The sequence below is a fragment of the Panthera tigris genome, chromosome B1 (assembly GCF_018350195.1).
Source record: "Panthera tigris isolate Pti1 chromosome B1, P.tigris_Pti1_mat1.1, whole genome shotgun sequence".
Classification (NCBI taxonomy): Eukaryota; Metazoa; Chordata; class Mammalia; order Carnivora; family Felidae; genus Panthera; species Panthera tigris.
In genome coordinates, this window is record NC_056663.1 from 148144740 (window position 1) to 148172699 (window position 27960).

A 27960-nucleotide genomic window follows, 5' to 3' on the forward strand; every position below is an offset into this window, starting at 1 on the left:
CTCTAGGAAGTTTACTTTTTTGAAGGTCAACCTCATTTTATTATTTGCCGGTGTGTGTAAATAAAGGACCCCCCCTTCCAAGTTCTCTTATATTTTTCTCCAAACCCTTTCTCCTTCATTTTCCCAGTCACTTCCTCTCCCTCCCTCTCCCCCACCCACTGATTGCTATTGGCAAATTTAGGAATTTGATTGTGAGCCAAAAATGAAAAATAACAGCAGAGGCTTTTTAACATCTCTGTATGAATGGGAATGACTCTGGCTAAGTGCATCAGCTGATATGTATACATATTTGTGATACTCCAGTGAATCACAGACTCCAGAAGACCAACCCCCGCAAATTTATCTCCGCCTCCTTCTCTGGCATGGAGAATAAAAGCTCACCGGAAACATCCCAAATGCATAAGTGGTTCTCATCTTTTTTGGCAGCCTAAAACCTGAGTGGAGTTTAAAGAGAACTAAATTGGACCATCCAGTTTCCTTCCCAGGATCATCTGGACAGGTTGTATTTTTATTTTTATTACTGATATTAGTATTAAAATTTTAGATATAAAAAGTTTAGGTGCAAATTATATATCACAAAACTGTTAAAAAAGGAAATATAGAGAGAATAAAGTCTATATTAATACTTTAGTTACATAATAATGTAAAGCATTTTAAAGCCTTTTTAAATCCTTTGTTTGTCATTAAAAATAAATCTTGCATTACATAATGCTTTTCTGTTTAAATAATTTTAACACAAAACTACGGTTTTTGTTACCTTGTAGGTCCTGAATGCTGGACATGTTCTCCATTTCATTAATAAGGAAACAGAGCAAGCAGAGTAGAAACAGTTAAAATGAAGAGTGACTTCTAATCTGGTGATCACTTCTGTGAAATATGTCAGAACCAGTCTCATAGTACCATGGGCCTTATAAACATTATCATTACTTTTAGGTGAGATACATCAGAAAAAAATACAGCATATATCCAAGTCCTTAGTAAATAGTTGCCAGGTAGATTTTTGGCAGCATAGTACCTATTTTATCTAGGAGTCCTTAATTAAAATTGGAAAGCGCAGAGAGATTTGATCTAGCAATTAAATTTAACAAGTATTTTTTAGCATCTGCTTTGTGACATAGTGCTGAGGCTGGGGTGGATTGATGGAGAAAAGGATATTCTCTGCTTTCAGCCATTTTAACCAGATCCAAGTAAGTAGAAGATGATGAGGATTGAGCAAGCCCTATACATCTGCACTGCCCACAGTTTGCTCAACACTTAACACTGTGTCTGGAAATGAGGTAGGCACTCACAGAGTTTATTTGCTGAATGAGAGTCAGATTAAGGGATGGAAGAGGGGAGGATAGAAAAAGGGACAAAGAAAACAGGAAGAAAAGAAGAAAAAAAGAGGAAAAAAAAGAAAAATTCTTTCTGAATTCAACTGAGTTTATAAATCACAGTCTTAACAATTTTTTGTTAGTGTTTCTAGACCACAATAACCTTTATAATAAGTTAGAAAATAAAATTGACAATTTCTAACTGAAATACATTTTTAAGAAAGAAGAGATCATCTAGAGGGTAAGTCCATATATTGTGATAAGAGATAATTTGCCAAAAGAAGTTAACAAGAAAATAGATATTACTATATGCCTCTTCACTTAACCCTGAGACCAAAATTGACCATGAAGGGGCAGCTAGAAGTCAGCCAAGTGCTGAATGATAAATCAGCTACTCCCAATCGACTGTAAGCCAATTTTTGCAAACTAGGCAGAATACCAAGAAAGTTGTTCACATTAATAAACAAATCAGTAGGTTGGGCAAGGAACACCTTTATACACATTTCTTCTAGTGAAAGATTTCTATTTTCTGACAACAAAGAAGGAACAAGGTGACACCTTGTTAAGGAACAAGGTGATTTATTAACAAAACTGATTTTTAATCAAAATGTCATAATTCTGGTGAGATTACATCTAACACACTTGAGAGAGAGGTCTTGAAAGAGTTGAGTTTGCCAATAGGAACTGGAACTTTTTCCCTTTTAAGTTAGAACATGCAGGACTAGTTATTCTGTGGTTTCCAAAACATATATTAAGCCATTCTTGAGTCAAAAACAACAATTGAAAAAATTTTTCATTTTGTCTCTCTTCTGGTGTGTAATCTGAGGCCGAAATGAAATAAATGCTATAGTGGGTTGTCCCAAAGAACTTTAGTGGAGTAAACACCTAGAAGTCACATTGTGTAAAAGTCACATTGGATATTTACAGATTTTACTCCCCAGTGAGAAAACAGATAACTGATCATCAGTTTTGCCAGATAATTTTATATTTCTGAAATATATTCTTGGGAATTTTGACAACACATATTTTCCCTGGTTTGAAAGGAGATATTACTATGTAATGTGTACTGTTTCTAACTTAGGTCATAAGTGTCTGGCTCCTTGTCATGAGCCAGCTGTGAAGGTACACGTGCAGGTTGTGTCTTTCCACATTGTCAGCTTTATTGAATCATAAGGCAAAGTTAATCATAGTCATAAAGCAGGTTTGGGATTCCAAACTCAATGTCATTTCCCCATATGATTAAACTTGGCTTCTTACACAGCACACCGAGCAGAAGAGAAGACACACCACACAACCAACAAGGCAAACAGAAGGGTGTGGGAAGTCAACGAACCAAAGGCAAAATCAGTTAAAGCTTCAAAGCTGAGCTTTGGTCACGTCCAGGTCAGCACCCGGCACGTATTGCCTATTACGTTCAAGAGGTGAAGGACCTCAGCTCTGTTCAGAAATCAGTCAGGCAGAGCCCTCGGAGGCAGCTGACTTTTTTAAGTGGTCAGAGGTAGAAGGGTCATGTCTGAAGAGTCTGACAGTTTGTTGCAAAAATCCTCCCCTTTTCAAAGGGTCTTGAGACCCCTGCAGACCTCCTCTGCTTCTGCTTGTTAGCAGTTCTGGGTGTCAGCTGATGCTGGTCTGGGCGGTATCTTGGCTGGGCTGCAGTACCCTTAACCGCTTCTGCCATTGCTTGACACAGGCTCTTACTTGACATGACAGACTCCATCTTGCTCTCTACGCTCTATTATCATATGGATTTGACACAATAACAATAGGGACTCATGCTTATTAAGCATTTATAATGGAAATTTATACTTCAGTTGAGGTAAAATAATTTGCTAAGATTATATAATTTCAAATAGCACAGCTAGGATTTAAATGAGGTGGTCTAAGGGCAACTGGGTGTCTCAGTCCATTAAGCATCTGACTCTTGATTTTGGCTAAGGTCATGATCTCATAGTTAGTGAGTTTGAACCCCACATTGGGCTGTGCTCTGACAGCATGGAACCTGTTTGGGATTGTCTCTCTCCCTCTCTTTCTGTTCCTCCCCTGCTCACACTCATACTCTTGTTGCTTTAAAAAAATAAATAAATAAAGTTTAAAAAACAATTAAAAAAATAAGCAGTGTGGTCTACTTTAGGGCCCACACTCTTAAAATTATATTCTATTCTTTGTTATGTACACATTAATCATCTAAATTAAAATGAATATATAAACTTTTAACACATGTATTTCTCATTATATGAACACATTGAAATATTTATGCTACCATATCAAACATAAGGCAAAAACTTGACACATTTGATTTTATGAGCAATAAACTTCTATACAACACTATTAAAAGAGTTTAAATATTACTGGCGTATAAAACAGAAAAATAAGCCATACTTTCAATATAAAATCAACAATAAATTACTAGCTAAAAAATCAGTTAGGAAAAAGTAACACCCTTGATAGACAAAATGGATCAAAATAATTAAAATAACCAATAAATTTATAAAAGATGAAAACAAAAAGTTATAAAATATCTCTGAAACACAGTTTTAAAAACATATATTTTCAATTGTGAAAGATTATAACAAATAATTTGCAAATACTGGTGAGCACGTGAGAATATAGGCAATTTCATATAGTGTGCAAATTGGTATAATTTTAGTGATTAAAAAATATTTAACAATATACCTTTTATTTTGGCAATTCTATTGTCACTGTGAAGATAATTGTGAAAAACATAGAGACATTCATTAGAGTGCTACTTATATCTAAAAAAAGTTGGGAAAAACAAGAATTTCCATCATTAAAGAATTGTTTTCTATATTACACCCATACTATGGACTTCTATGTGTAATTTATAAGAATAAAAACAGAATTTATATATTAACAGCAAAATGCTCACATTATATAGTGAAATAATAGAGTACAAAATGAATGTAAAATATAATAAAATTAGGGGCGCCTGAGTGGCTCAGTCAGTTAAGCGTCCGACTTTGACTCAGGTCATGATCTTGAGGTTCATGAGTTCAAACCCCTCGTTGGGCTCTGTTCTGATAGCTCAGAGCCTGGAACCTACTTTGTATTCTGTGTCTCCCTCTCCATCTGCCCCTACTCCACTCACACTCTGTCTCTCTCTCTCTCAAAAATAAATAAACATTAAAAAAATAATAATAATACAAATTAAATTAGGTACATAAGTGTATAGGTTTTATATACATTTAAATATTTGGAAGCATAAATATCGTGGTATTAGGAGCGATTATCTTTAGTTTGGATAAAGAAAGCACTTTCATTTTCTTTATGTTGTTTAATTTTTTTCACCAATTATGTGTCAAAAATAAGGATATTTCGGGTGCCTGAGAGTGTCTCACTCAGTTAAGCATCTGACTTTTGATTTTTGACTCAGGTCATGATCTCATGGTTCGTGGGATTGAGATCCATATGGAGCTCCATGCTCACAGTGTGGAGCCTGCTTGGGATTCTCTCTCACCTCTCTCTGCTTCTCCCCCAGTTTGCTTGCTCACTCTCTGTCTCTCTCTGACAAAATAAATAAATAAATAGATAGATAGATAGATAGATATTTATATATGCACATTTACATGTATACATAAAAATGTGCACTTTTGCCCTTCCTTGCGTAAGAAAAATATGGTTTCTGTCTTCAAGGAGTCTGATGCAGGACAGACTTAACCTAATTAATGACGTCTGCTTTTTGAGGTAATTTTATGACATATAAATAAGATTTTAAAATAAAACTTTTCAAATCTGGCACAAAGTAAATGCCTAGTAAAGAACATCCATTTCCTTGGTGGTTGTAGAAAGAAGAGATTTTCACTTTTTATAGGAAAGCCAGTTGGAAAGCCAGTTTCATATTCAATCAGTAGTTGGATAGGCTTTGAAGGAGAGCAGTGAGCACAAAGGAAAAAAAATGAGGGAAATGACAGGGACTGAATCCATGGAATTAGTGCCAGGTGCTAGTGATTGGGAGTTAGGAAGCAACGTCTGAAAGTCTCCATCTGTAATGTGCAGGCTACAAATATAGTGGGGAAAACATGACTGGAAATAGCCTTTAGAAGTCAAAGGTCTATTCATTTGGTTTGGTTTGTAAGACTTCTCTTCCTAACAGTTTACCATCAGGTATTTCTTATTTTAGGTGAATCCATTTGTCATGGTAATTGCAATTTCATTTTTCTCTTTATTTTTTTCTTAAGTTTATTTGTTTATTTTGAGAAAGAGAGAAAGAGAGCAGGGTGAGGGGGAGGCAGAGAGGGAATCCCAAGCAGGCTCTGCACTGTCGGCACTGAGACAAATGTGGGACTCGAACTCACAAACCATGAGATCAAGGCCTGAGCTGAAATCAAGAGTCAGACACTTAGCAGACTGAGCCACCCAGGTGACCCTCGTTTTCTCTTTATAATGCATCTCTCATGAATTGGGATTCTCTATATTGAAGGAAACACACTGAGTGGTTAAAAGAACTGCTGCCTCCAGAAGGCTCCTGTTATACTACAAGGTCTCTGAAAAAGACAATAAAAGCCATAGCAGTTACAAATGTATAAGTGTATCAGGCAGCTTTTTAGCAAGAGTGAGGTATATGCAAAATGGGAGAGGGAGGTATATGCAAAATGACCTCCAAAGACTGAAGGAACTATAAAACCAAAGAAAAAGGCCAAGTCCAGCTTGACAAGAAATGGCTTATTAAGAGGACTTACAGATAAAAGAGTATGTTGGGCCACACAAGACAAGTAGATCTCTGTAACCCCACCTCCCTTAAGATTTGCTTTTGTAACGCTACAGGCTGGGAGCACTGCTAGGGGACCATCCAAGAGGAAAATGTTTAAGAATAAGTGTGTGTCACAGTCATGTCTCCAGAGTGGATCAAGGACATTTTGCCCTAAGGGTATACTTAAGGGTAGGAGGTGATGTGCTCAAGAAGGCTTCAGGTCACAGAGACGTCATCATGGTGGATTTGCATTAGTCTGGTTCACACAGATGAATAAAAAGGAGATCTAGAGTGGCTAATATCAAAGATGGACGAAATTTGTTGAGATTCTATATCACAAACAGAATGGAGAAGAAAAGATAGTAGAAGAAGTTGAGTCAATGAAGGAAAGTTTGCTTAATTAAAAATTCTATGACCAACCCTGAACACAAAATGGGTTATCATGGAATCAGGAAATGAATTATCTGTGATAACCATCTTGTTTACCCTTATAAGTTTCAGACAAGTCATTCAATGGAAATATCCACTACTTTACTAATCAAGTGAAAGAGAAAATTAAAAGTAATGTGAGAGGTCCCAGAGGAATCTTCTATTCCCTCAGGAATCCATGTCTTAGAAATATCCATTACAGTTTCATTAATTTTATCTTCTTTTATGTACACTCATTGAGCATTTGAATTTTTTCATTAAATGAAACGTATTCAGGAACTAAGGAAGCTATATGGCAATAGCTATTGAATGTTACCATCAATCTTTATTGTTATTTAATGTATACATATTTAATCAGAGTGATTATCTACCAAAATATTGTTGTATTTTTGAGCATATGCATCTTTTTATATACCCCATCAATTTGTACAGAAATAGTGTTGTTGTGTTATCCTTCATCATGGAATTTTCTATGTCAAATATTGTATATAAATATAATATAAATGCATCACATTATTTTTATGTAGTTAAACACTTTATAGTGCCTTGTACTTTCTTACTCTTTTTATATGTTAGACTTACCTTCTTAATAGGAGAGATTCTTAAAGCACCAAGACTATATTATATATTCCTTCAATATGTTTTTTACCTTAAATGCTCAATAGCTAAGAAATGCTAGAAACCCAATAGAACCTCAGTTAGAGCTATTATTAATGTTAATATATTTTAAAGTACGTATAAAGTGGAAAACATACATTTTTTTTCTTTTAGTGTACCGCTTTATGATGGATTCTTCCAAATCTTCTGACTATTGTGAATACTTTGGCAAAATCCATGGAATTCTAATGTATAAAGATTTTATAAAACATTGGGATGATGTGGAGACATTCCAGGCAAGACCAGATGACATTGTCATTGCCACCTATCCTAAATCTGGTAAGTCTCCTTAGTATGTCAATGTCGTTCTCTTTTCACCTAGAAATGACAAACCCACCTTGAATAGTAAATATTAAGCTGTTCACTTCTACCACACTCATTTTTCATGTGAAAGATACAGTAGTTTAGACATAGAAAAAGTGGAATATCAGAGCTGTATTCGAAGAGCACAATCTGTACCTATAACCTGAGTAGCACATTGACAGATAGGTATGGTTGGCCACTTTAGAAAATTATGTAATATAAATGGATGAATATAGAATCATAACTAAAACCTTAAACTACCAACTGTGTTTATCTAATGTCATTATTGTCATCACATAAAAGTATAAGCAATTTTTGCAAACTTTTAAAAAATTCTTTTTCAGCTAACTAGCTCTTTTTCTCTAAGGCTATCCCCCAAACTCCTTTTTTAAGCAACATCTTTTTTTTTTCCTGAAATTAGCTCATAGTTCTGGAGTTTTACAGCCATAGATCTTTAGAAATTAGGAAGATCTGATCCAGACTTCTCTGGTTGCTACATTTAAACACTTACACATGTTAAGCACTGAATATGTCTCACTTCATTGTTATTTTACCCTTCCACCAGAGGAATTCTTCTAAAACACAATCCTGATAATTGTGCAACATTGCCTGTACAACATTGGCTTTCTAAAACTTATCAAAAGCTCAAACTCTTTAGTATGAACTATAAGGAATTTTCTGCTTGCTGTCTGCTTGCCTTGGCAGCCTCCTCCCCACCTATCTCTTCTTCAATTTAGGCTTTATAATCTATTTCCAATTCTTTTCTTCACCACTATATTAATCTTAAGTATGTGACCTTTGATTGAAAAAAAAAAGACAGTTCTGCTTGGTAGAACCAGTCTCTGACTCACAAAACCAGTGAACTAATGCCAATAATGTGTTAAGGCTAAGTTCAATTCTCATGTTGTCTTGAAGGCATTTCTTGTTGAAACATCACACCAGCAGCAGCACACTGAGTTAAATGTTCCTCCTTTGCAGTCCTTTGAATTCCTATACCCATCTGTATTACAGCATCTTAAGAAAAAAGAAGTGTTGTAATTATCAGGCATTGTTTGCAACTCTCAAAAGCACATCTGAGCACTAGAAGGCAAGGGTTCAATCTATTCTTTTCTGTATCCTCTGAACGGGGACTCAAGTTGAGGCATAAGAAGCTATCAGTAAAGTTTGTGGCTAAAGCGTGCTTCAGTGTATCTTCTGTTATTCAAGTCTCTTTACCTTTTTTTTTTCTTTTTTCAAAATTAACATTTTGTATTTTGGCACAGTATTTACAGATATCTATTAGACAGAAAAGGTAGTCTAAATCCTCCTGTAATATCAGCATAGTGACCATATCTTATTTAATTGTGTATTCTTGGCATTTAGCATAGTGACAAGCTTGTACTCAATATATATGTTGAAAACAATGAATGAATGAATGAATGAATGAATGACACCTTCTTACTCACATTATCCCAAAAAATGTAGGGACTGATTATTCTCACTGGCCTGCCTCTTCACTATTTCTTTGCATGAGTTTTCCTTTTCTGTTTTCTCATTTATTCACTTAGCAAGTATTTATTGAGTTCCTGCTATGTGACAAGTGTAATATTAGCCACTGGAGATATAATGGTGAACAAAACACACCTAATCTCTACCCTCTCAGTGTTTATAATCCGATGGTAAATATAAATAAAGTGGCAGATACAATACAGTATGAAACTGCTTTGGGTGAAGGAAGTCCAGTAGGGTATTGCGACAACATATAGAAGGAGCACCTCACTTGGAGCCTTTCAGAGGCTTCTTAGAATGAGCAAAGCAAAGACCTGAGAAGTTTAGCTCATAGAAGAGGGTTCCAGGCTGAAGGAATAGCACATATGTGGATGTGGGAGAGTCTGAGAGTATGCTTTCTCTCTGGCTTCTTCAATTCTTTCAGTTCTTCCTTCTAGCCCACCTGCATTTAGTCCATTCTTCAAGACTTACCTGAAAGCTTTCTTTCTCCATACTCCAGTAGTCATCTTTTCTTTCTTTGAATTAAGCTCAGCATTCAGTTGTGTATTATTTTCCCTTGTACGACTTTAGTTGCCTTAAGCATATTTATTGTTAACTTGTCCTAGAGGTGAGGAACTATGTCTTATTCTTCTTTGTTTTTCCTGATAATGTTTAAATACAATGCTTTCCCTGCAGGAATATTTTGATAAATCAAGCCTCCCTACTTTTTAGATGTAAAAATTTAAATCCCTAATTGTTATCAGCTTGCATAATGTCCCAATTAATCATGGACAAATTTGGACTCCTACCATGGGCGTGTCTTACTACAATATTCATCCTTATTTCTTGAGACTATTTTTGGGTCTTACAAGAGTAAGTATTAGAAGAAATATTTCTTGAATTCCATGGCTTTTCTTTTTTTTAATGCTTCTTTTTTTTAAAGTTTATTTATTTTGAGAGAGAGAGTACAAGCAGGGTGGGCAGAGAGAGGAAGAGAGAGAATCCCAAGCACAGGGCCAGACGTGGGCCTCAATCTCACAAACCGTGAGATCATGATCTGAGCTGAAATCAAGAGTCAGATGCTTACAGATGGAGCCACCCAGATGCCCCAAGTTCTGTGGCTGTTCTATCTTTCAAATAATACTGCATTGGTACCTTCCTACTTTATCCAGCTATAAATCCACTACCTGCATCATCAGCCCTGCATTGTCAGTGAGACACTAAGGTTTGTCTAATTTTTACAGGTACAACCTGGGTTAGTGAAATTGTATACATGATCTGCAAAGAGGGTGATGTGGAAAAATGCAAAGAAGATGTCATTTTTAATCGAATACCTTTCTTGGAGTGCAGAAAAGAAGAGCTGATGAATGGTAATATTTAAGTAGATTTTTAAAGGTGTTTACATATATTTTAAAGTGTGGCTATAGCAGGTGCAAGAAAAGAGAGAGGAAGCAAGAGTGACAATTAGTATGATGTCCTCTACATGGAGAGTACATAAATTTAAATTTAAATCTTGACAGAGTTTATGGTATAGCATTTGTCTGATACAGAGTGAATAAGGATAGCTTTTATATGCCTTCAGTAGAGTCTAGTAATATGTAAGCATTTATCCTTATATGGCTGAATGTGATAATACTTTAAACATTAGAAAAATATATGTAAATTTTCAAGGATATATCCAAAATGATATTCATCAGAGGTTCTTTAAATATTGTGAAAAATTAGAAACAACTTAAGCGTTAATCAAAAAAAGGAATAGCTTAATGTGATACAATAACACTATGAAATCATTAAAAAAATTAGGTTGGCCTATGTTCCTTGTAGTTTCGATATAATATGTTAAGGAAAAATCAATTAGAAGATACTAAAAATTCTGTCTGCATGTGTGGTATTTAGATGGCTCTGAGACTGGGCATAGAGATATACAGTTGACCCTTGTACAATGCTGAGGTTAGGGATGATCACCCCTCACACAATAAAAAAATCTGCATATAACTTTTGACTCCCCCCAGATTTAATTACTAATGGCCACTATTGGATCAGAAACCTTGCCAATAATGTAAACAGTCGATTAACACATATTTTGTATGTTATACATGTATTAATATATTGTATTTTTATAATAAAGTAAGCTAGAGAAAAGCAAATGTTACTAACAAAATCATAAGTAAGAGAAACTACGTTTAAGTATTGTACTGTAAAAGAATTCATATATAAGTGGACCTGGGAAGTTCAAACACATGTTGTTCAAAGGTCAACTGCATTTATATGGAAGGCTGCTCACCAAAATATTAATACTTATTTTTTCCAATATGGTGAAATTGTAACTTATCTTGTTGTTTTCTCTATAATTTCCTCTATGTAAACTTCTATGATAGTGAGTATGTATTATTACTATGAATACAATATAGAATCTTAAAGTTACTTCTATTTTAAAAATATCTATAAAATCCACATAAATATTTATAATTTTGGAAGTTGTATATAACCTTTAACTTTTTAAAAATCAGGAGTAAAACAATTAAAACAGATGGCATCTCCTAGAATAGTGAAGACTCATCTGCCAGCTGACATTCTTCCAGCCTCATTTTGGGAAAATAACTGTAAGGTAACCAGAGTCTAGTATTCTTAAAACTTCATCCAAGTTGGGGCACCTGGGTGGCTGTAGTCGGTTAAGCATCTGACTTTGGCTCAGATCATGATCTCACAGTTCATGAATTTGAGCCCCGCATCAGGCTTTCTGCTGTCAGTGCAGAGCCTGCTTCAGATCCTGTCTCCCTCTCTCTCTGTCCCTCCTCCGCCTTGCACAGGCTCTCTCTCTCAAAAATAAATAAACATTAAAAAAAAGTCATCCAACTCAAAATAATTTTGCAATGATCAAGTCAGGTAACATCCTGTGTCTTATACACATTTATTTGTTCTTTCATCGAACCTACAGATATTTAATAAATATGGATTAATGTCAGTGTAGTTAGAGTCTATATTTCAACTCCAACTCTAGAGGTTATTTGGAAAAAAACAGGTAAACTCCAAGCCACTCCAAGGTATTCATCTGCAAGGGGATAATAATAGTATCTTCCTGGTGGAGCTGTTACAGGGATTAAGTGAAATAATGCTTGTTAAGTGCTTAACACGGTATCTAGTATATTATAAACATTTGGTAAATGGTAGCTACTTTTGTATTTGTTACTAATGATTGTATTGAATGTATTCCTTTTTGCAAACTATTGTACTTGGCATGTTGAGGCATTCAAGCAAACTGGAAAAAGATAAACCAGACAAGTATTATATAATAATTATTTACTGAGTATCTATTGTGTGCCAGCAATGTAAGGATTAATAATACATGTGCAAGCCTTGTCTTCATGATCACATGGTCCACTGGGGGAAAGGGACAAATAAGCAGATGATGCAGTAGGTGTCACAGGTCAAGTAAGAGAAGTCTGGCCCAGATATTACAGTAAGGCAGGTATTCAAGAACAAGTAACATCTCAGCTGATATTTAAAAGATGTATTGGAGTTAGTCTATACAATCCCAGAGGCAACCCTAATGATGATCTGAAACAAGTTCATTTCAGTTGCTAGGTTGACTATACACATTGGCTGGATAAATGAAGGGAGATAAGCTAGGGCTTGATCACAACAGACACTGAAGTTAAGTTAGGAAGTTTGGACTCTATTTGGTGGTAATGAGGAGTTACAGACATTTTGAGTTGATGATTGATGTGATCAGTTTTGGTTTTTACAGAGAATGATATATAACCCTAAAACATTACGTCTTGGATTATTGATGCTGTTTCTCAACACCTTTCTAGCTTTCTTTAGGATATACCACAACCCTATATGCTACAAGTATGAGATATCAAAGTACTATACGCAGTTGTAATAACAAAATAGGGGGTTTATCACAGTCAGGAAACATTTCTATTTTGTACTCTAATGATAGCTGGTGTGTTTGACATTTTTCTGGAGATCCATGGTCCAGAATTCTGAAAGTTCTAGTTTCTTGTTTGTTGTTTAACTTTCATCAAAAGCAATCTTAGATGGAACATGTACATCCTGCTGACATCATTCATTACATAAAGTTTCTCTCATTAGACCATTTATATATTTTTTGGGAGATGTGTAATCACCATTTTTTCAAGAGATTTGACCAAGTTACCTCTTTTTCTTTTGGAGAATGGGTTGTGGCCCCTTCAGGTCTCAAATGAAAATAAATACAATCCATTTACAATAGTCTTAGTCTTCACTAAACTATTTAGCATTCACAAAACTGGCTATCATCTCAGACATCAATCAAACAGTTAGATAGAATCATGTCCTGAGCATTTCTGAGGTAATTCACTGGGGGACAAGAAGATAGATGGATAGGGACTATTAGTAAAAGTGTATTTACAGTGATGAACCAGAAGCTAAAAGAGAATTTTAAAAAGTGAGGGGAAAGGGAGTCAAACTGACACATAAAAGAAACATTGAGGACAATAAATTTCAGATCTTGGAATTGTTCCAGGACAGATATATTGGGGAAAACTGATAAGGAAGAAAGAAGGAGTAGGAATTTCTTGGAAGAAAATGATGTCCCAGCATAGGTCTTCAGAAGTGAAACCTTTAGAGTGCTGACATTATTTGTGATTTGGTCATAAAAGTGGTTAGCTGTGGTAAACTAAAGGAAATGATCAATGAATACAAGAACTTAGTGAATTAGATGGTTTATGCATACAGATACTAAAGTTACACTGGATGATGACAAGATTGGGAATGGAGAGTAATACAATGAGGCAGATGTTCATATTTTCAATTAAAGCAAGGGAATCACCACAAGCTTTAGCTGGGAGAGGTATGAAGTATCACAGGAACAGGGGTGTTTCAAGTGTAGCATTTTAAAGTGGATTATGATCCCAAGAGAATTGTGGGTAAACTAGCAACTTCGTCTGGAGAGTGATACAGGCAAAGCCCTATCTTTTAGAAAGACCTAGATTTCCCTCCAAGACAGGAATAGCATGCATGGCAAAAACTTTGGGGTATAGAATAGTATCTGTCAAAATGAAGATAAGATAAACTAAATGGGAGTTTAGGGGGAAGAGGGATTGCTTTTGTTATCCCCACCCCCTATCTGAGAAAATAAAAAGCCTCATGAAGACCTGCAACCAAGCTTTAAAGTAATGGATAGTATTTTGAGATGTAGAGAATATTCAAGACAGAGGGAACAGCATGAAGAAATGCAAGGGGTAAAAATCTGAAGTAAATTCATGCATACAGTGGCAATGAGTTCTATTCAGCTAATATGCAAAATGCAAGAAGGAGAGTGTTAAATTACGTTGGAAAAGTTCAATATGGCTATTTATAGTTTTCATAAGAAAAGAAAATTCACCTTTTTTCTGCAGTTATTAGAGGTTTTTATAGCAGGACTTTAAAAACGAGAGCCATATTTCTTAGAATACACTACAAGAATTCTTTAAAATTGTTTGCAAATGTAGAAACTTGAAGAGTTAAGAAAAGTTAGTGAGCCCAATCAAATCCAGTAAACAAGTGGAGAGTCATGAACAGCCTTCCCTGATGGCAAGGCTCAGGTTCCTGAGGGCAGAAGTGGAGACCACAGGAATGCTGAAGTTTCCTTTTGCAGATCTTTTCCTGCAGCACTGTGTACTGGACCTAGAAAATACCGTAAAGATCAGACGCAACTCACTTGCTTACTGGATAGAAAATTTATATCCAAAACTGGTGCTTTGCACAAGATGATAGAACTTTTTAGTGCCAGACTGGCAATTAACCAAGGCTTCCTGACTGCTCTTTTCCGATTGGTGTTTCTTCTGCATGTAGTACAGAAACTCAACACGATGTTAGTGAAGATTACGTTTTCACTGTGATCAATGTGCATTTAAATAGACCCCCATTAAATACGTTTGTTCCCTCCAAGACTGCATGAATGACTGCATTTGTGACATTAAAATGAGTTATTATACATGAAAATGGCATACAAAATGAAAAGTGAGAACAGGCACTGAATAACTGTGCAAAAGATACTTTCACTTCAGGTTATTGAATTTTTCTTCTTTATAATTTTGTATATTTTATATACTTTTTACAATGAATATGTATTATGTTTGTGGTTGGAAAGATAAATGTTTCTTGATGAAACTATGTTTGAAAAAAATCAAGTGACGTAATATATAATGTCATCCTTTTAGATGATCTACCTTTGCCGGAATGCCAAAGATGTCGCTGTTTCCTTTTATTATTTCTTTCTAATGGTAAATGCCCATCCAGATCCTGGATCTTTTGAAGAGTTTGTGGAGAGATTCATGGATGGACAAGGTAAGACACCTTCTTTACTTGGAATTCTTTCAAAGTAAATGATACAAGACAAATGACGTCTCTGAGCAAATATTTTTGTTGTCTGTTGTGGTCTGCTATCTTCTCTGATCCTTAATTAAAACAGAAATTCTAGAAGACTTTGAACTTTAGAACAAGCACAGTGTTTCCAGATGTGGATGGAAAATGCAGAATCTGGACACTCCAGTTCAGTGCCTAAAAATAAATATATAAAAGTGTTTTTGGAGGTTGGAGGTAACCATTTTCCTCTCTAAGACTGAGATTCAGTGTCCAATTCTGTATCATTTCTTTTTATTAGAAAAAGTATCTCATAGCATTACAACTCTATTGAATAAGGGGGCAAGGAAATAGAAAAGGGAGAGAGTGCCCATTTGTTTCCAAGGAAAATTTCAAGTGCTTTGTTGGATGAGCATTCACGAAGAAATCTGAGTATCTACAAAGTTCTTTTTCTTTTCACCCAGGGTACAGTCTGAATGTTTTAACTAGATTTCTCAGAACCATACAAGAGTTATTACAGCAGAAATTCTGGGAAATTTTACCTTTTAATTAACTCCAGACTATAGCAACTATTTAAAGTTGAGGAAGAAAGGATTCAAGAAAGTCTAGTATTTTCTAAAGAAGACCATTCTGATACTGTCATAATAATTGCAAAAAAAAATGGTAATAATGTCTTTATATCCATAGAAGGTAATATTGACTCAATAAAAGTGGAATATATGTACTTTATGTTTGTTGCTGTATTTTGGAAAAATTTATGCTAACCATCACAAATTAAACATATGTCTAAAGATGGTCAAAACCCATATTGTAAGTCAGAGAAAGATAATGTTGTACCTCTGCAAATTGGATGAAAAGATCATCCAATTATCCAATTATATACATATACATATACATACATATATACAATATTTTATGTTAAGAACAATTGTCAGTAGAGTCAAAGGACAGAAGTGGTGGACAAAGACAATGCAAAGCAGTATACCTTGACTCACACAGCATTATATTATTTGGTCAGCTTTTTATTGGGTGAAACACTGGGATATGCATGAGAAAAGAAAAGGGAAGAGAGACCACTTTTGAGCATATCACATCATCTTCAAAATGTTCTAACTTTTTTGGGGTGCCTGGGTGGCTCAGTTGGTTGGACATCCGACTTTGGCTCAGGTCACGATCTCACGGTTCATGGGTTGGAGCTCCACTTTAGGCTAGGAGCCTGAAGCCTGCTTCAGATTCTGTGTCTCCCTCTCTCTCTCTGTCCCTCCCCTTGCTTGTGCTCCATCTCTCTGTCTCTCTGTCTCTCTCAAGAATAAATAAAAAAAGTCTTCTAACTTTTTAAAAATGAGAATAGCACTAAGAGTCCCTAAGAAAACATCTCTACCATATAAACTGCAAGTAATATAATAAAAAGTTATATAGTTGCCAGTTTTAATTGTAAAAGCTAGTTTTATGAATAGTAAATTTCAACCTGGACTGAATTCTCATTATAAGATCATTAATAGTTTCATTAACTCAACTCCCTTCACTGACAACTTGATTTCACACACACACACAAATACACACGCACGCACACACGCACACATTTCAAAAATGCTCTTATAAGCTGTGAATCAAGTTAATCAGATAATTAACCATAAACCATGTCATAAACCATGTCATAATGTTGAAAGTTTAGAATGTATTTCTGTACATGGATTGTTCAACATACTTTGCCTCTCTTGCTGCAGAGAAATTTGCCTAAGATCTGTGACTGACCTCTATTTTTCATGCCATGATCATTTATTTATATTTATTTGTGGTTACTATTGTTTACATACTCATTTTCAAGCTTTATAGAGATGATAGCATGCCCTTAAATTGCTTTTATGTCTAACTTTAGTGCCTTATGGTTCCTGGTATAAACATGCAAAGTCTTGGTGGGAAAAGAGGAAGAATCCACATGTGCTTTTTCTCTTCTATGAAGACATGAAGGAGGTGAGAAATTGAAAACCTATGGACTATTGTACACCTAAGACTTAGCTAACTGGAATTAAACACTTTTAAAAAGAAAACATATGGGCAACTTAATAGTTTCTAAAATATTAACACTTGACAAGACTCTAGATACAAAAATATGTCTTTAAATAGAAGATTCAGGCATCTCCAAAAGTTATAATAATTCAGATACATTAACACAGATTTGAAGCTATTAAATAGAACTCTTCCGTGAATAAATATATTTAAACTGAGTCTCAAAAAATTACCAAAGATAAAATTTGAAAGAACTTGAGTTCACAAAACAACAGCAAACACAGACACACACACACACACACACACACACACACACACACACACACATACACACACACAGATATGAACACATAAGGAATCACGATGGACAAGAAGTGTCAACTGCCTCCAAATCTATGGGTGTTGGAATTATCAGGTAAACCCTATAAAATAATTATTCTTAATATGTTTAAAGAAATAAAAGAAGAAAAATATTTTACAAAGAAAGAAGAGGTTACTAAAATTGACTTAGCAGATTTGAAAAAATATAGCAAAATAGAATTTCTAAAATAATTTTTAAAAATTAAAAAATTAAGAGATGATTCATATAACAGATAGAACATGGCTAAATAGTGAGTTAGTGAAGTGGAAATGGAGCAGAGGAAATTACATAGAATGTACTACAATGAGATGAGTAGAATACTTTAAAAATAGAGTGATAGATATGTGGGATAGTGATACGATTCCACATCTATCAACTCAAACTTCCAGAAGAAGAGAATAAACAGAATGTCAGAGCAGCAATATGCAAAAGTATGATGATCTCAAATTTCCTCATAGTGTATTTTTTCTCAACTTCATTAGTAATCAGGATAACACAAAATAAAAGTCACTATGAGATGGCATTTCACGCACCAAACTGACAATTAACAAGTCAGTTAATGTGGACCATTGAGAAGTACCATATTACTGATAGCAGTATAAGAAGATACAGAAGATAAGAAACACTATGGAAACAATTTGTCATTATCTAAGAAGGGCAACCAAACAGGATTTAACACTCCCAAATGCCTATGTATATACTCTTGAGAAACTCTGGTTTGTGTACATTAGGTTATATGTACAATAATCTTCAAAGCAGCATTCTCCATAACTATAAAAATTGGAAACAACCCAAATATACATAGGCTCAAGAATCATGATATATGCTCTTGTCCTACAATTAAGTATGATATCGGAATGAAAAAGAGTAAACGTCAAATATGCACATCAATTGGGCAAAACCAAATCATATATTGTCTGTGGATAATATGTGTATGTTTTAAAACTATTAAGTAAGGCACAGGGTTGATTAGATCAGTTTTAGAACGGCAGGTTTTATGTTGATGTTTTTTGTTGTTTATGGGAATGGAAAGTGGAATGAATGAAGTTCAAAACTTGCAAATGGAAGAACTCTAGAAATTTTGAGTATTCTATTCCATAAATTGAGTAGTAGGTTGAAGCACAAATGTACACAAATAATTTTTGCAAAAATAGACAAATCCCGGGTTTCTTTATTAAGAGAAATGTCTTTTCTTCTCTCATTCTTTATTAGCACCAAGAAAGCAATCAATAGTTTCTTGCTCACATCTTTGTACAATTATTAAAATCCATGTTGCAAAAATTCTAGAGTTGTTTTGATCAGAACAAATTTAAAATAAAATCATACATAATATTTTAGAAACTGAAGTGTTATTTCTTTATAGAGTTTAACAGTATAACAAATTTGAAAAAGAGAAACAACCATGATATGTAGTTTATTATATTGCCTAATATTATGGCCTATAAGTAGAATATTGAAAAGAGTAAATTTATTATTATTTTTTTTTATTTTTTTTTATTTTTTATTTTTTTATTTTTTTTTAATATATGAAATTTACTGTCAAATTGGTTTCCATACAACACCCAGTGCTCATCCCAAAAGGTGCCCTCCTCAATACCCATCACCCACCCTGCCCTCCCTCCCACCCCCCATCAACCCTCAGTTTGTTCTCAGTTTTTAACAGTCTCTAATGCTTTGGCTCTCTCCCACTCTAACCTCTTTTTTTTTTTTTTTTTTTCCCTTCCCCTCCCCCATGGGTTTCTGTTATGTTTCTCAGGATCCACATAAGAGTGAAACCATATGGTATCTGTCTTTCTCTGTATGGCTTATTTCACTTAGCATCACACTCTCCAGTTCCATCCATGTTGCTACAAAAGGCCATATTTCATTTTTTCTCATTGCCACGTAGTATTCCATTGTGTATATAAACCACAATTTCTTTATCCATTCATCAGTTGATGGACATTTAGGCTCTTTCCATAATTTGGCTATTGTTGAGAGTGCCGCTATAAACATTGGGGTACAGGTGCCCCTATGCATCAGTACTCCTGTATCCCTTGGATAAATTCCTAGCAGTGCTATTGCTGGGTCATAGGGTAGGTCTATTTTTAATTTTCTGAGGAACCTCCACACTGCTTTCCAGAGCGGCTGCACCAATTTGCATTCCCACCAACAGTGCAAGAGGGTTCCTGTTTCTCCACATCCTCTCCAGCATCTATAGTCCCCTGATTTCTTCATTTTGGCCACTCTGACTGGCGTGAGGTGGTATCTGAGTGTGGTTTTGATTTGTATTTCCCTGATAAGGAGCGACGTTGAACATCTTTTCATGTGCCTGTTGGCCATCCGATGTCTTCTTTAGAGAAGTGTCTATTCATGTTTTCTGCCCATTTCTTCACTGGGTTATTTGTTTTTCGGGTGTGGAGTTTGATGAGCTCTTTATAGATTTTGGATACTAGCCCGAAAAGAGTAAATTTAAAACTCACACACAAAAAATTTATTAACTAATCTAACCATTTCAACCTTCCCACCCCAGGGTCTATGTTCACTTATTCCCTATTTTGGTTGATAATGACCATGTTGAAGTCTCCTCCAAATTTGAATCAGTAAGGTGCCTAAGAATGAATAAGTTAGTTTTCCTTTGTTTCTACAATGTATCAAGTAGAAAGAGAATAAGATATATTAATATTATATATAGATATACAAACTTTTTGGTAGAAGATAGACAAGTAAATAAAATTATGAGAATAAAGACTTATATGGGAATTTATAGGAGCAAAAATAGGGTTAGCTCACTCAAATTGGATTAGTCCAAAGAAATTATCCCAAAGAAGGTGATACTTGAGCTGAAGCTTTACAGGCAAGCTGTAATTTTTAGAACAGAGAATTTGAAAATTGCATTCTTTGTAAAGGGAACTATACACCAGAGATAAGCGTTATAGTTGGTATTGCGAATAGTTGCGTTGGATGATTTTCCTGGATGGTAGGGCACACTATAAGAGTGACATAGGAATGGGGATGTTTATAGCTATGGTTCGTTCATATACATCTGATGTTCCATCTTGACTATTTGAGTTTTTATAATTTTTCTTAATCTTTTTGGTTACTTTGCTTCTCAGTATGTACATCAATAAATTAGAGAAAAATGAAAACTGTGTACATATTTTTAGCCCAAAAGTTAATCTGTTATAGGTGAGACTATAGTCTTTGAGCGTGTATATTCATACTGTTAGATAATAGCTGTTGAGCATGTACTAAATAAACATCAAGAACTATAAAAAATATTTTATAAACATGAGCTAATTTAGTTGATTCTAACAATCTTTAAAGCATCTTTTATATCTACATCATGGATAAAATAATAATGCCTAGAGAAGTTAGAAAAAATTCCACCTCTCCAAGAAGTGTTTTGTTTTTTTTTTTCACTTGAAACCTAATTTGAAGCCAATGTCAGTGGGGAAAAAGAGGTTCTCTCTCTCTCTCTCTCTCTACCTCTCTCTCTCAATCCAAATAACAATATATTTAACTTTAGTAATTAAAGTTTCGAAATTTTTTTTTCTCTAGGATATCAGAAAAGAGGTGATAAAAGTGATACAATTTCTGGGAAGGAAGCCATCAGAAGAGCTTGTGGACAAGATTATACAACATACTTCATTCCAGGAGATGAAGAACAACCCATCTACCAATTATACAACACTACCAGAAGAAATCATGAACCAAAAAGTTTCTCCCTTCATGAGAAAGGGTGAGCTCGTCCTGCAATTTGCCCTGATTGCTATAGGAAGTCACAAGTTGAAATAGTTACCGGCAAACACCTGTTGAAGTTATTCTAGCCTGTGGACCCAGCTTGTTTTCTTCAGAGCTCTTTTACATTTGAGTGATTTTTGTATTGAGTTACCAGTTCTATAGAGGCATTAAAACATTGGCATTTCTGCTGCTGCTGCTACTACTACTAAATTGCTACTAATTGATTGCTTAGTATATGCAGCATATTAAGAAAGGCCAGCAGCCACCCCAGCCTTAGTACCAGCATTAATTCCAGACCCTACTAGCAATCCTTTATAAAGTCTGTGGGCCTTGGTGCTGCACCATGTACATTATATAAATGTATATGATTTTAAAATTCTAATTCTCTTTAAATTCAAACTAGACGCTCAAGAAAACTTCTTTGTTACCTCACTTTGAGATGAGGAAACAAGCCTGGAACGATGAGCTTTACCTTCACGAAGTGGTAAACATTTTTCAAGACCAAGTGGCAAATATACAAACTCCTCAAATTGTACACAATAAATGTGTATAGTTCTTTGTATATCAGTTCACCTCATTAAAGTTGTTTTAAAAGATTAAGTTTCAAAACACTTGTGGCACATACAGCTTTGTTTAACCAAAAATATCAAAATACAATGAGGTGACATTCTATTGAGAGGAGGAATTATCTGATGAGATATGGTCAGTTTATAAATCCAAAGGCATATAGAATATGCAGAGTATTGGGACATCGGTCTTGCTGATATATGAAGCAGAACAGAATAGAGAAAATCTTGCTCTTTGAAGGAAACTTTCAGTGAGAGGGTCAGGAATTTTTAAAATAATAGGAATAGCAAACCCACCACTGGCACCAGTAGAGAGCCCCTGAAAAGAGAGTTAACAAATGGATTATATTTTCATTGTTTAGTTCTCAGATAATCTCAGTCTTCTTTTTCATAGTGTCCATGTGTATTTTTAAGATAAAATGATGGACTTAAAATAGTAGTCATGCTTGTAGAGGGCTGCATACTGCTATAACCTCAGACCCTACTCAATTCTCAGGACACATATTTTCTATCTTTTTGGGTTAATTATGAAAGTTTAGACCTCCTTGAGCTAAGGGGACAAGGGAACTACTAATTTAAGATACTCCTTCTCCCAGGGGAGGGTTGGATGTAATGGAAAACAAAAGAGCCTGCTAGACTTGCAATAACACAAGGCTGAGAAATGTTGAGAAGCTTAACTATCAGCAGGAGCAAAAATTGAGAGGAAGCAAAGGATATAAAAAAATTCTGAATAAGAGTATAGAATTAGAATTAGTTGAGGGACAACTTACAAATTCATGCCTTGGATACCTAGTGTTGTCATTAACCAGGTTATGGAAAATTACACAAAGAAAACACAGTTTTGTGGGAAGAAAATGCATTTAATTTTGAACTAGTTGAATTGGAGACACTTACATGGAATCCAAGTGGCAATATCAGATAGGCAATTGGATATGGAGACATAAGCCTGGATTTGAGTTTTAGTTTGAAGATGATATTTCATATCTTGGGAGTGGGTAAAACATGGATCTCGTCTTAGAAGTACCGACATTTCAGAGGAAACTGTAGAAGAAAAATTAAGTAAAGTAGCACAAGAGAGAAGAGTCAGAGAAAGAAATTTGCTGGGTTTTATTTGTTTGTTTTTTAATAATCAGGACAAATATTTCTTTGCTCAAATGTGTGTGTGTGTGTGTGTGTGTGTGTATAATATATATATATTATATATATACTATTTATGGTATATATTTTATTTTTATAATTGAATATTATAAGAATAAAATTTGATTAGGTGTTAATGAATATAATAAATGTTAGAGAATGTCATGATTCTGGCTGGACAACATATTTACTATGTTTTCTCTTTTGTTGCAGGGATTGCAGGAGACTGGAAGAATCACTTTACAGTAGCACTGAATGAGAAATTTGATATACATTATGAGCAGCAAATGAAAGGGTCTACTCTAAAGTTAAGAACTGAAATCTAAGAAGGGTTTTCTTAATATATCTAAGGTTAAAGCTTTCTTCTCATCGTTCCTCACTTTTTTCAAATTTTGGATTGGTAGAGAAGGAATCATATGAAGGATCATGATTAGATTCACATGATTATTGAAATGTTCATATAAAAACAAGATTTTTGTCCAGGCTATGGTCTTTTTTGTTTTCTTTCTTTTTCTTCCTTTTTTTTTTTTTTACAAATATTGCACAAATATATAACCTATAAATTACTACAAATCTATGATCTATGTGTATGATGTAGGAACACACAGTTTGAATTGTCGAGTTAAAAATAACCAAAAATGTCCATCAATGGATGAATGGATAAATAAGATGTGGTATATATATATACAATGTAATATTACTCGTCAATAAAAAAGAATGAAATCTTGCCATTTGCAACTATGTGGATGGAACTAGAGGGTATTCTGCTAAGTGAAATTAGTCAGCCAGAGAAAGACAAATATCATATGACTTTACTCATATGAGGAATTTAAGATACTAAACAGATGACCATAAGGGAAAGGAAGCAAAAAGAATATAAAAACAGGGAAGGGGACAAAACATAAAAGACTCTTAAATATAGAGAACAAACAGAAGGTTGCCGGAGGGGTTGAGGGGGGGGCTAAATGGGTAAGGGACATTAAGGAATCTACTCCTGAAATCATTGTTACACTATATGCTAACTAACTTGGATGTAAATTAAACAATATATAAATTTTTTAAAAAACCCCAAAAAATAAAAGTAGTTAAATATCAAAAAACAAAGACAGTTCAAATTCTTTATGGCTACTTTTTTTTCATTTAGTAGTATATTTAGTATGTGCATATGCTTCTATATACATATATGCATAAATAAATGTTAATAACTGTGCATGGACTTTGAAGACCTTGGGAGAAAAAATTAAAGAATAAATACATTTGGAGGCATAACTATACCTTTTGTATTTTCTTTTATTTTCTGAAAAATGGCCTACTTTGGAATTTATCTTAGTCTAATATAAGTTTTGGGAAGAACTGGACTGATTTCTAGATGTCTATAAATAATCCCAATGAGTATTATTTATGCTTGAATGTCTTTAGCTAATTTGAAATATTTATGCTCTAGAGGTCTTTCTGCCCTATATATACAATGCAATGAATGTAAGCTCTGTACTCTTTAAAACTCCTAAAGAATGTGATATTTGCCAGTAAAACAAAACAAAAACAAAAGTAAGAGAAGAAGAATTGTTATTTGCTATTTAAACAATGTTGTCTTGGGGCGCCTGGGTGGCTCAGTTGCTTAAGCATCAGACTTCAGCTCAGGTCACGATCTCTCGGTCCGTGAGTTCGAGCCTCCCGTCGGGTTCTGGACTGATGGCTCAGAGCCTGGAGCCTACTTCCGATTCTGTGTCTCCCTCTCTCTCTGCCCCTCTCCCGTTCATGCTCTGTCTCTCTCTGTCTCAAAAATAAATAAAACTTAAAAAAAATGAAATAAATAAAATAAACAATGTTGTCTTGGCTTGTATCTTATTTTTCTGTATTTTGTTGATGATTTTTTCATCAATAAATGAAATTTTGCCATTTGTGACAACATGGATGAAATTTAAAGGCATTATGCTAAGGAAGTCAGACAGAGACAAATACCATATGATCTCAGTTATATGTGAAACCTAAAAAAATAAAATAAAAAAATAAACAAACAAAAACAAAAGGTCATAGATACAGGGAACAGACTGATTACCAGAGGCAGAGCTGGGGGTAATCAAAATGGGTGAAGGTAGTCAAAAGGTATAAACTTCCATTTATAATATAGTCATGGGGATGTAGTGTACAACATGGTGACTATAATACTGTATTGCATATTTCAAAGTTATTTAAAAGTCTTCATCGCAAGAAAAAATTTTGTATGTAACTGTGTTTGTAACTCTGCATGGTGACAGATGTTAAGTAGGCTTATTGTGGTGATCATTTTGTAATATACACAAATATCAAATCATCATGTTGTACACCTGAAACTAATATAATGTTATATGTCAAATATATTTCAATTTTCAAAAAAAGTCTTTTTAGTATCTGGAAATAAAAAAATTAATTAAGAAAAAAAGCTGACATGACATAAATATACTCAGCTCCATGGGCAGACCCTTATGGCCAAAAAAAAAAGAGATCATCTGTCTTTGGCTACAATGGAGCTGAGGTATCCTGCCAACAACCATGCAAGTCAAGCATCTTATGTCTACCTAGGCACATATATATATATTTGTTATTAGCAAGAGTTTGAAAAAAGAAACTCCTTACTCATTTGCCAATGAAAATATTTTTTTCATTTATGTCAACTCTTGAAACCATTGAACATTAACTAAAACTTCTAGTACTTTTGTCCAAATCTGTGAATATCAAAACCAAAGTTGTCTACAAAGGGCCACATTTATTATAGACACTTTAGAGCAACTGCTTATGGGGAAAATATTAAACTAGTCTCCAACTTAGCCACCATTTAGGGAAGTTTTATGAAAAGAAATTGTATTAGTCAGCTTTACTAAGAAATGAAACAATCTCAGACTTCTTGTTAACTACAACAAAGGGTTATTCCTTGTTTGTGTTGCTTTTGAGTGCCACATGGTTCCAGGCTTTAGACAGGCTGAGACTTTGACATATGTGTTTTTCATTTTGGGGCCCAGGCTGAAGGAGCAGTTCCTTTAGGGGACATGTTCACTCTCAAGGTAGACAAAAAAAGAACAAGAGATCCATGGTAAAATACAATGTCTCTTAAAGCACCATTGGCATCTTCTCACTTCTACTCACATGTAATTGGTCAGAGATCACGGCTTAAGTCCAAAGTTATTGGGCAGGAAAATATACTGCTTTCAAAGGCAAAGTACAGGACAGTGAATATTTGCCCACATTAATATAATCAACTTCCATGGCCTTCTCTCAACTTTTTACAGCCCTTTATTATCAAAACTGTTGGCATTGATTTGAAATCCTGCAGGAAGAATTGTATGATGAAGAGCTCAAGAACTCCCAATTTTGCTCTTAACTCCGTGCCATAACCTAAAACTCAGTTATTCATTCTCATCTCACAGGAAGGCCTGTGAGAGTCCCAATGTTTGGGCTGAAGTGTCAGAATTGTTGGCGACTCCTTGACAGTGACAAAAACATTGAACTGATCTATACCTAAATGATCATTCAGAGTACATACTACATACATAGTAACATAGTTATAAGAAACTAGAGATTTATGTTTTGAGATATCTTGCCCTAAGTTTCAGTCTTATCTGATCAGGGTAGTATTGATGAAATCTACTGATGTGTTGCTGCCAACCCTCAAACACTTATAGTCTCATTCTATATATAATTCATCTTTAATGTATGTCTCTCTCTATATCTTTCTCTCATATATACAGATAGATAGATAGATAGATAGATATACATTTGGAGGCATATATATATATATATATGCACAATATCATGCAAACTTTTAAAACTTATTTCTAAACAATATTTATTTATAAAATGTATCCCTACAGAAAAGAATATTTAAAATACTGTTTCAGCAATCAACTTGACAATGCTTTTTAGACCAATAATAATTAGGGCTTGGGAAAGTAAACCCTTTGAGTAATGGGGCAAGTTTACTAGGCTGGATACCTTTCATTTACCCCTCCAGGTTCCATCGTGTTTTCTGCCTTGGGAGGTTGAAGTGTATGGATTACATTAACAGGATTTTGGGCTCTCTGGCTTCTATTTGGCAGGAGATCTGAAGAAGAGAGGAGAATAAAGTTAAGCGGATTATTTCCCTGGACCTTTCTCATGAGGTCAAATTAAGTGGGATGCATCCTTCAATCAAACTAACCTGAAAAGTCTCATCCCTGAATTCCCTTGTTTTCATTAATGGCATGCTTTCTTCAGCTATATCTAGTAACACTAGGTCCTGAATCCATAAATTGCAATTTTTCTGGAACATAAATCTTCAATCTCATGCAAGGGAGGCATGAGAAGAGCCTGAGCATCATATTCTAGCTGCAAGACCTGTGGAGAGGCAAACTGGAAATATTTTCCCCTGCTTTTCAGACTAATCTATAAATGGTATCTAATTTTCTCCAGATGTGTTGCCTTCCTGTAATTCTGTAGCAGTGTGATATTCAGGTTGTTTCTTAGTTTCTTCCCTGAAGCAGACTACAAGATAAAATCCTTAATCAAGATTTTCCAACTGGAGCCAAAGGAACGGTTGGATGTTCACAGAGGATGATAATATAGAATAATTATATCTTGGGGCACCAGAGTGGCTCTGTCGGGTAAGCATCTGACTCTTGACTTCAGCTCAGGTCATGGTGTTATGGTTCATGGTTTGGAGTCCCGGGTCGGGCTCTGTGCTGACAGTGTGGATCTTGCCTAGGATTCTCTCTCTCACCCTCTCTCTCTCTCTCTGTCCCTCTTCTGCTTGTGCTTCCCCCCCCACCCCTCTAAACTAAATAAACATTTAAAAAACATCTTTATACTTTGTTGAATGAGAGGTTGCAATTTCAAATTCCATTTCTGTACAGTTTGATAAACTCACAGCTCTAAATAACTTTGCCCTGTGTTAACAGCATGATTTCAAGACCTAGAAACAAAAAGGAAGCATGTCATATATAG

General features: G+C 34.7%; 1 protein-coding gene across 1 annotated transcript; it reads left to right on the forward strand.

Moving 5' to 3' along the window:
• The first annotated feature begins 418 nt into the window (after positions 1-418).
• Positions 419-23691, forward strand: SULT1E1 (sulfotransferase family 1E member 1). The gene is made up of 8 exons (XM_007086910.3): positions 419-499; positions 7222-7386; positions 10122-10247; positions 11388-11485; positions 15066-15192; positions 17087-17181; positions 21119-21299; positions 23218-23691. Exons 2-8 carry the CDS (start codon positions 7233-7235, stop codon positions 23328-23330), a joined length of 894 nt encoding a protein of 297 aa, XP_007086972.1. The 5' UTR covers positions 419-499; positions 7222-7232; the 3' UTR covers positions 23331-23691.
• Positions 23692-27960: the final 4269 nt, after the last annotated feature.

Coding starts and splice junctions, on each gene's coding strand:
- SULT1E1 (XM_007086910.3), top strand. CDS start 7,233: ATGATGGATTCTTCCAAATCTTCTGACTATTGTGAATACTTTGGCAAA. Junction 10,248..11,387: donor AAAAGAAGAGCTGATGAATG/GTAATATTTAAG, acceptor TTTAAAAATCAG/GAGTAAAACAATTAAAACAG. Junction 15,193..17,086: donor GAGATTCATGGATGGACAAG/GTAAGACACCTT, acceptor GTCTAACTTTAG/TGCCTTATGGTTCCTGGTAT.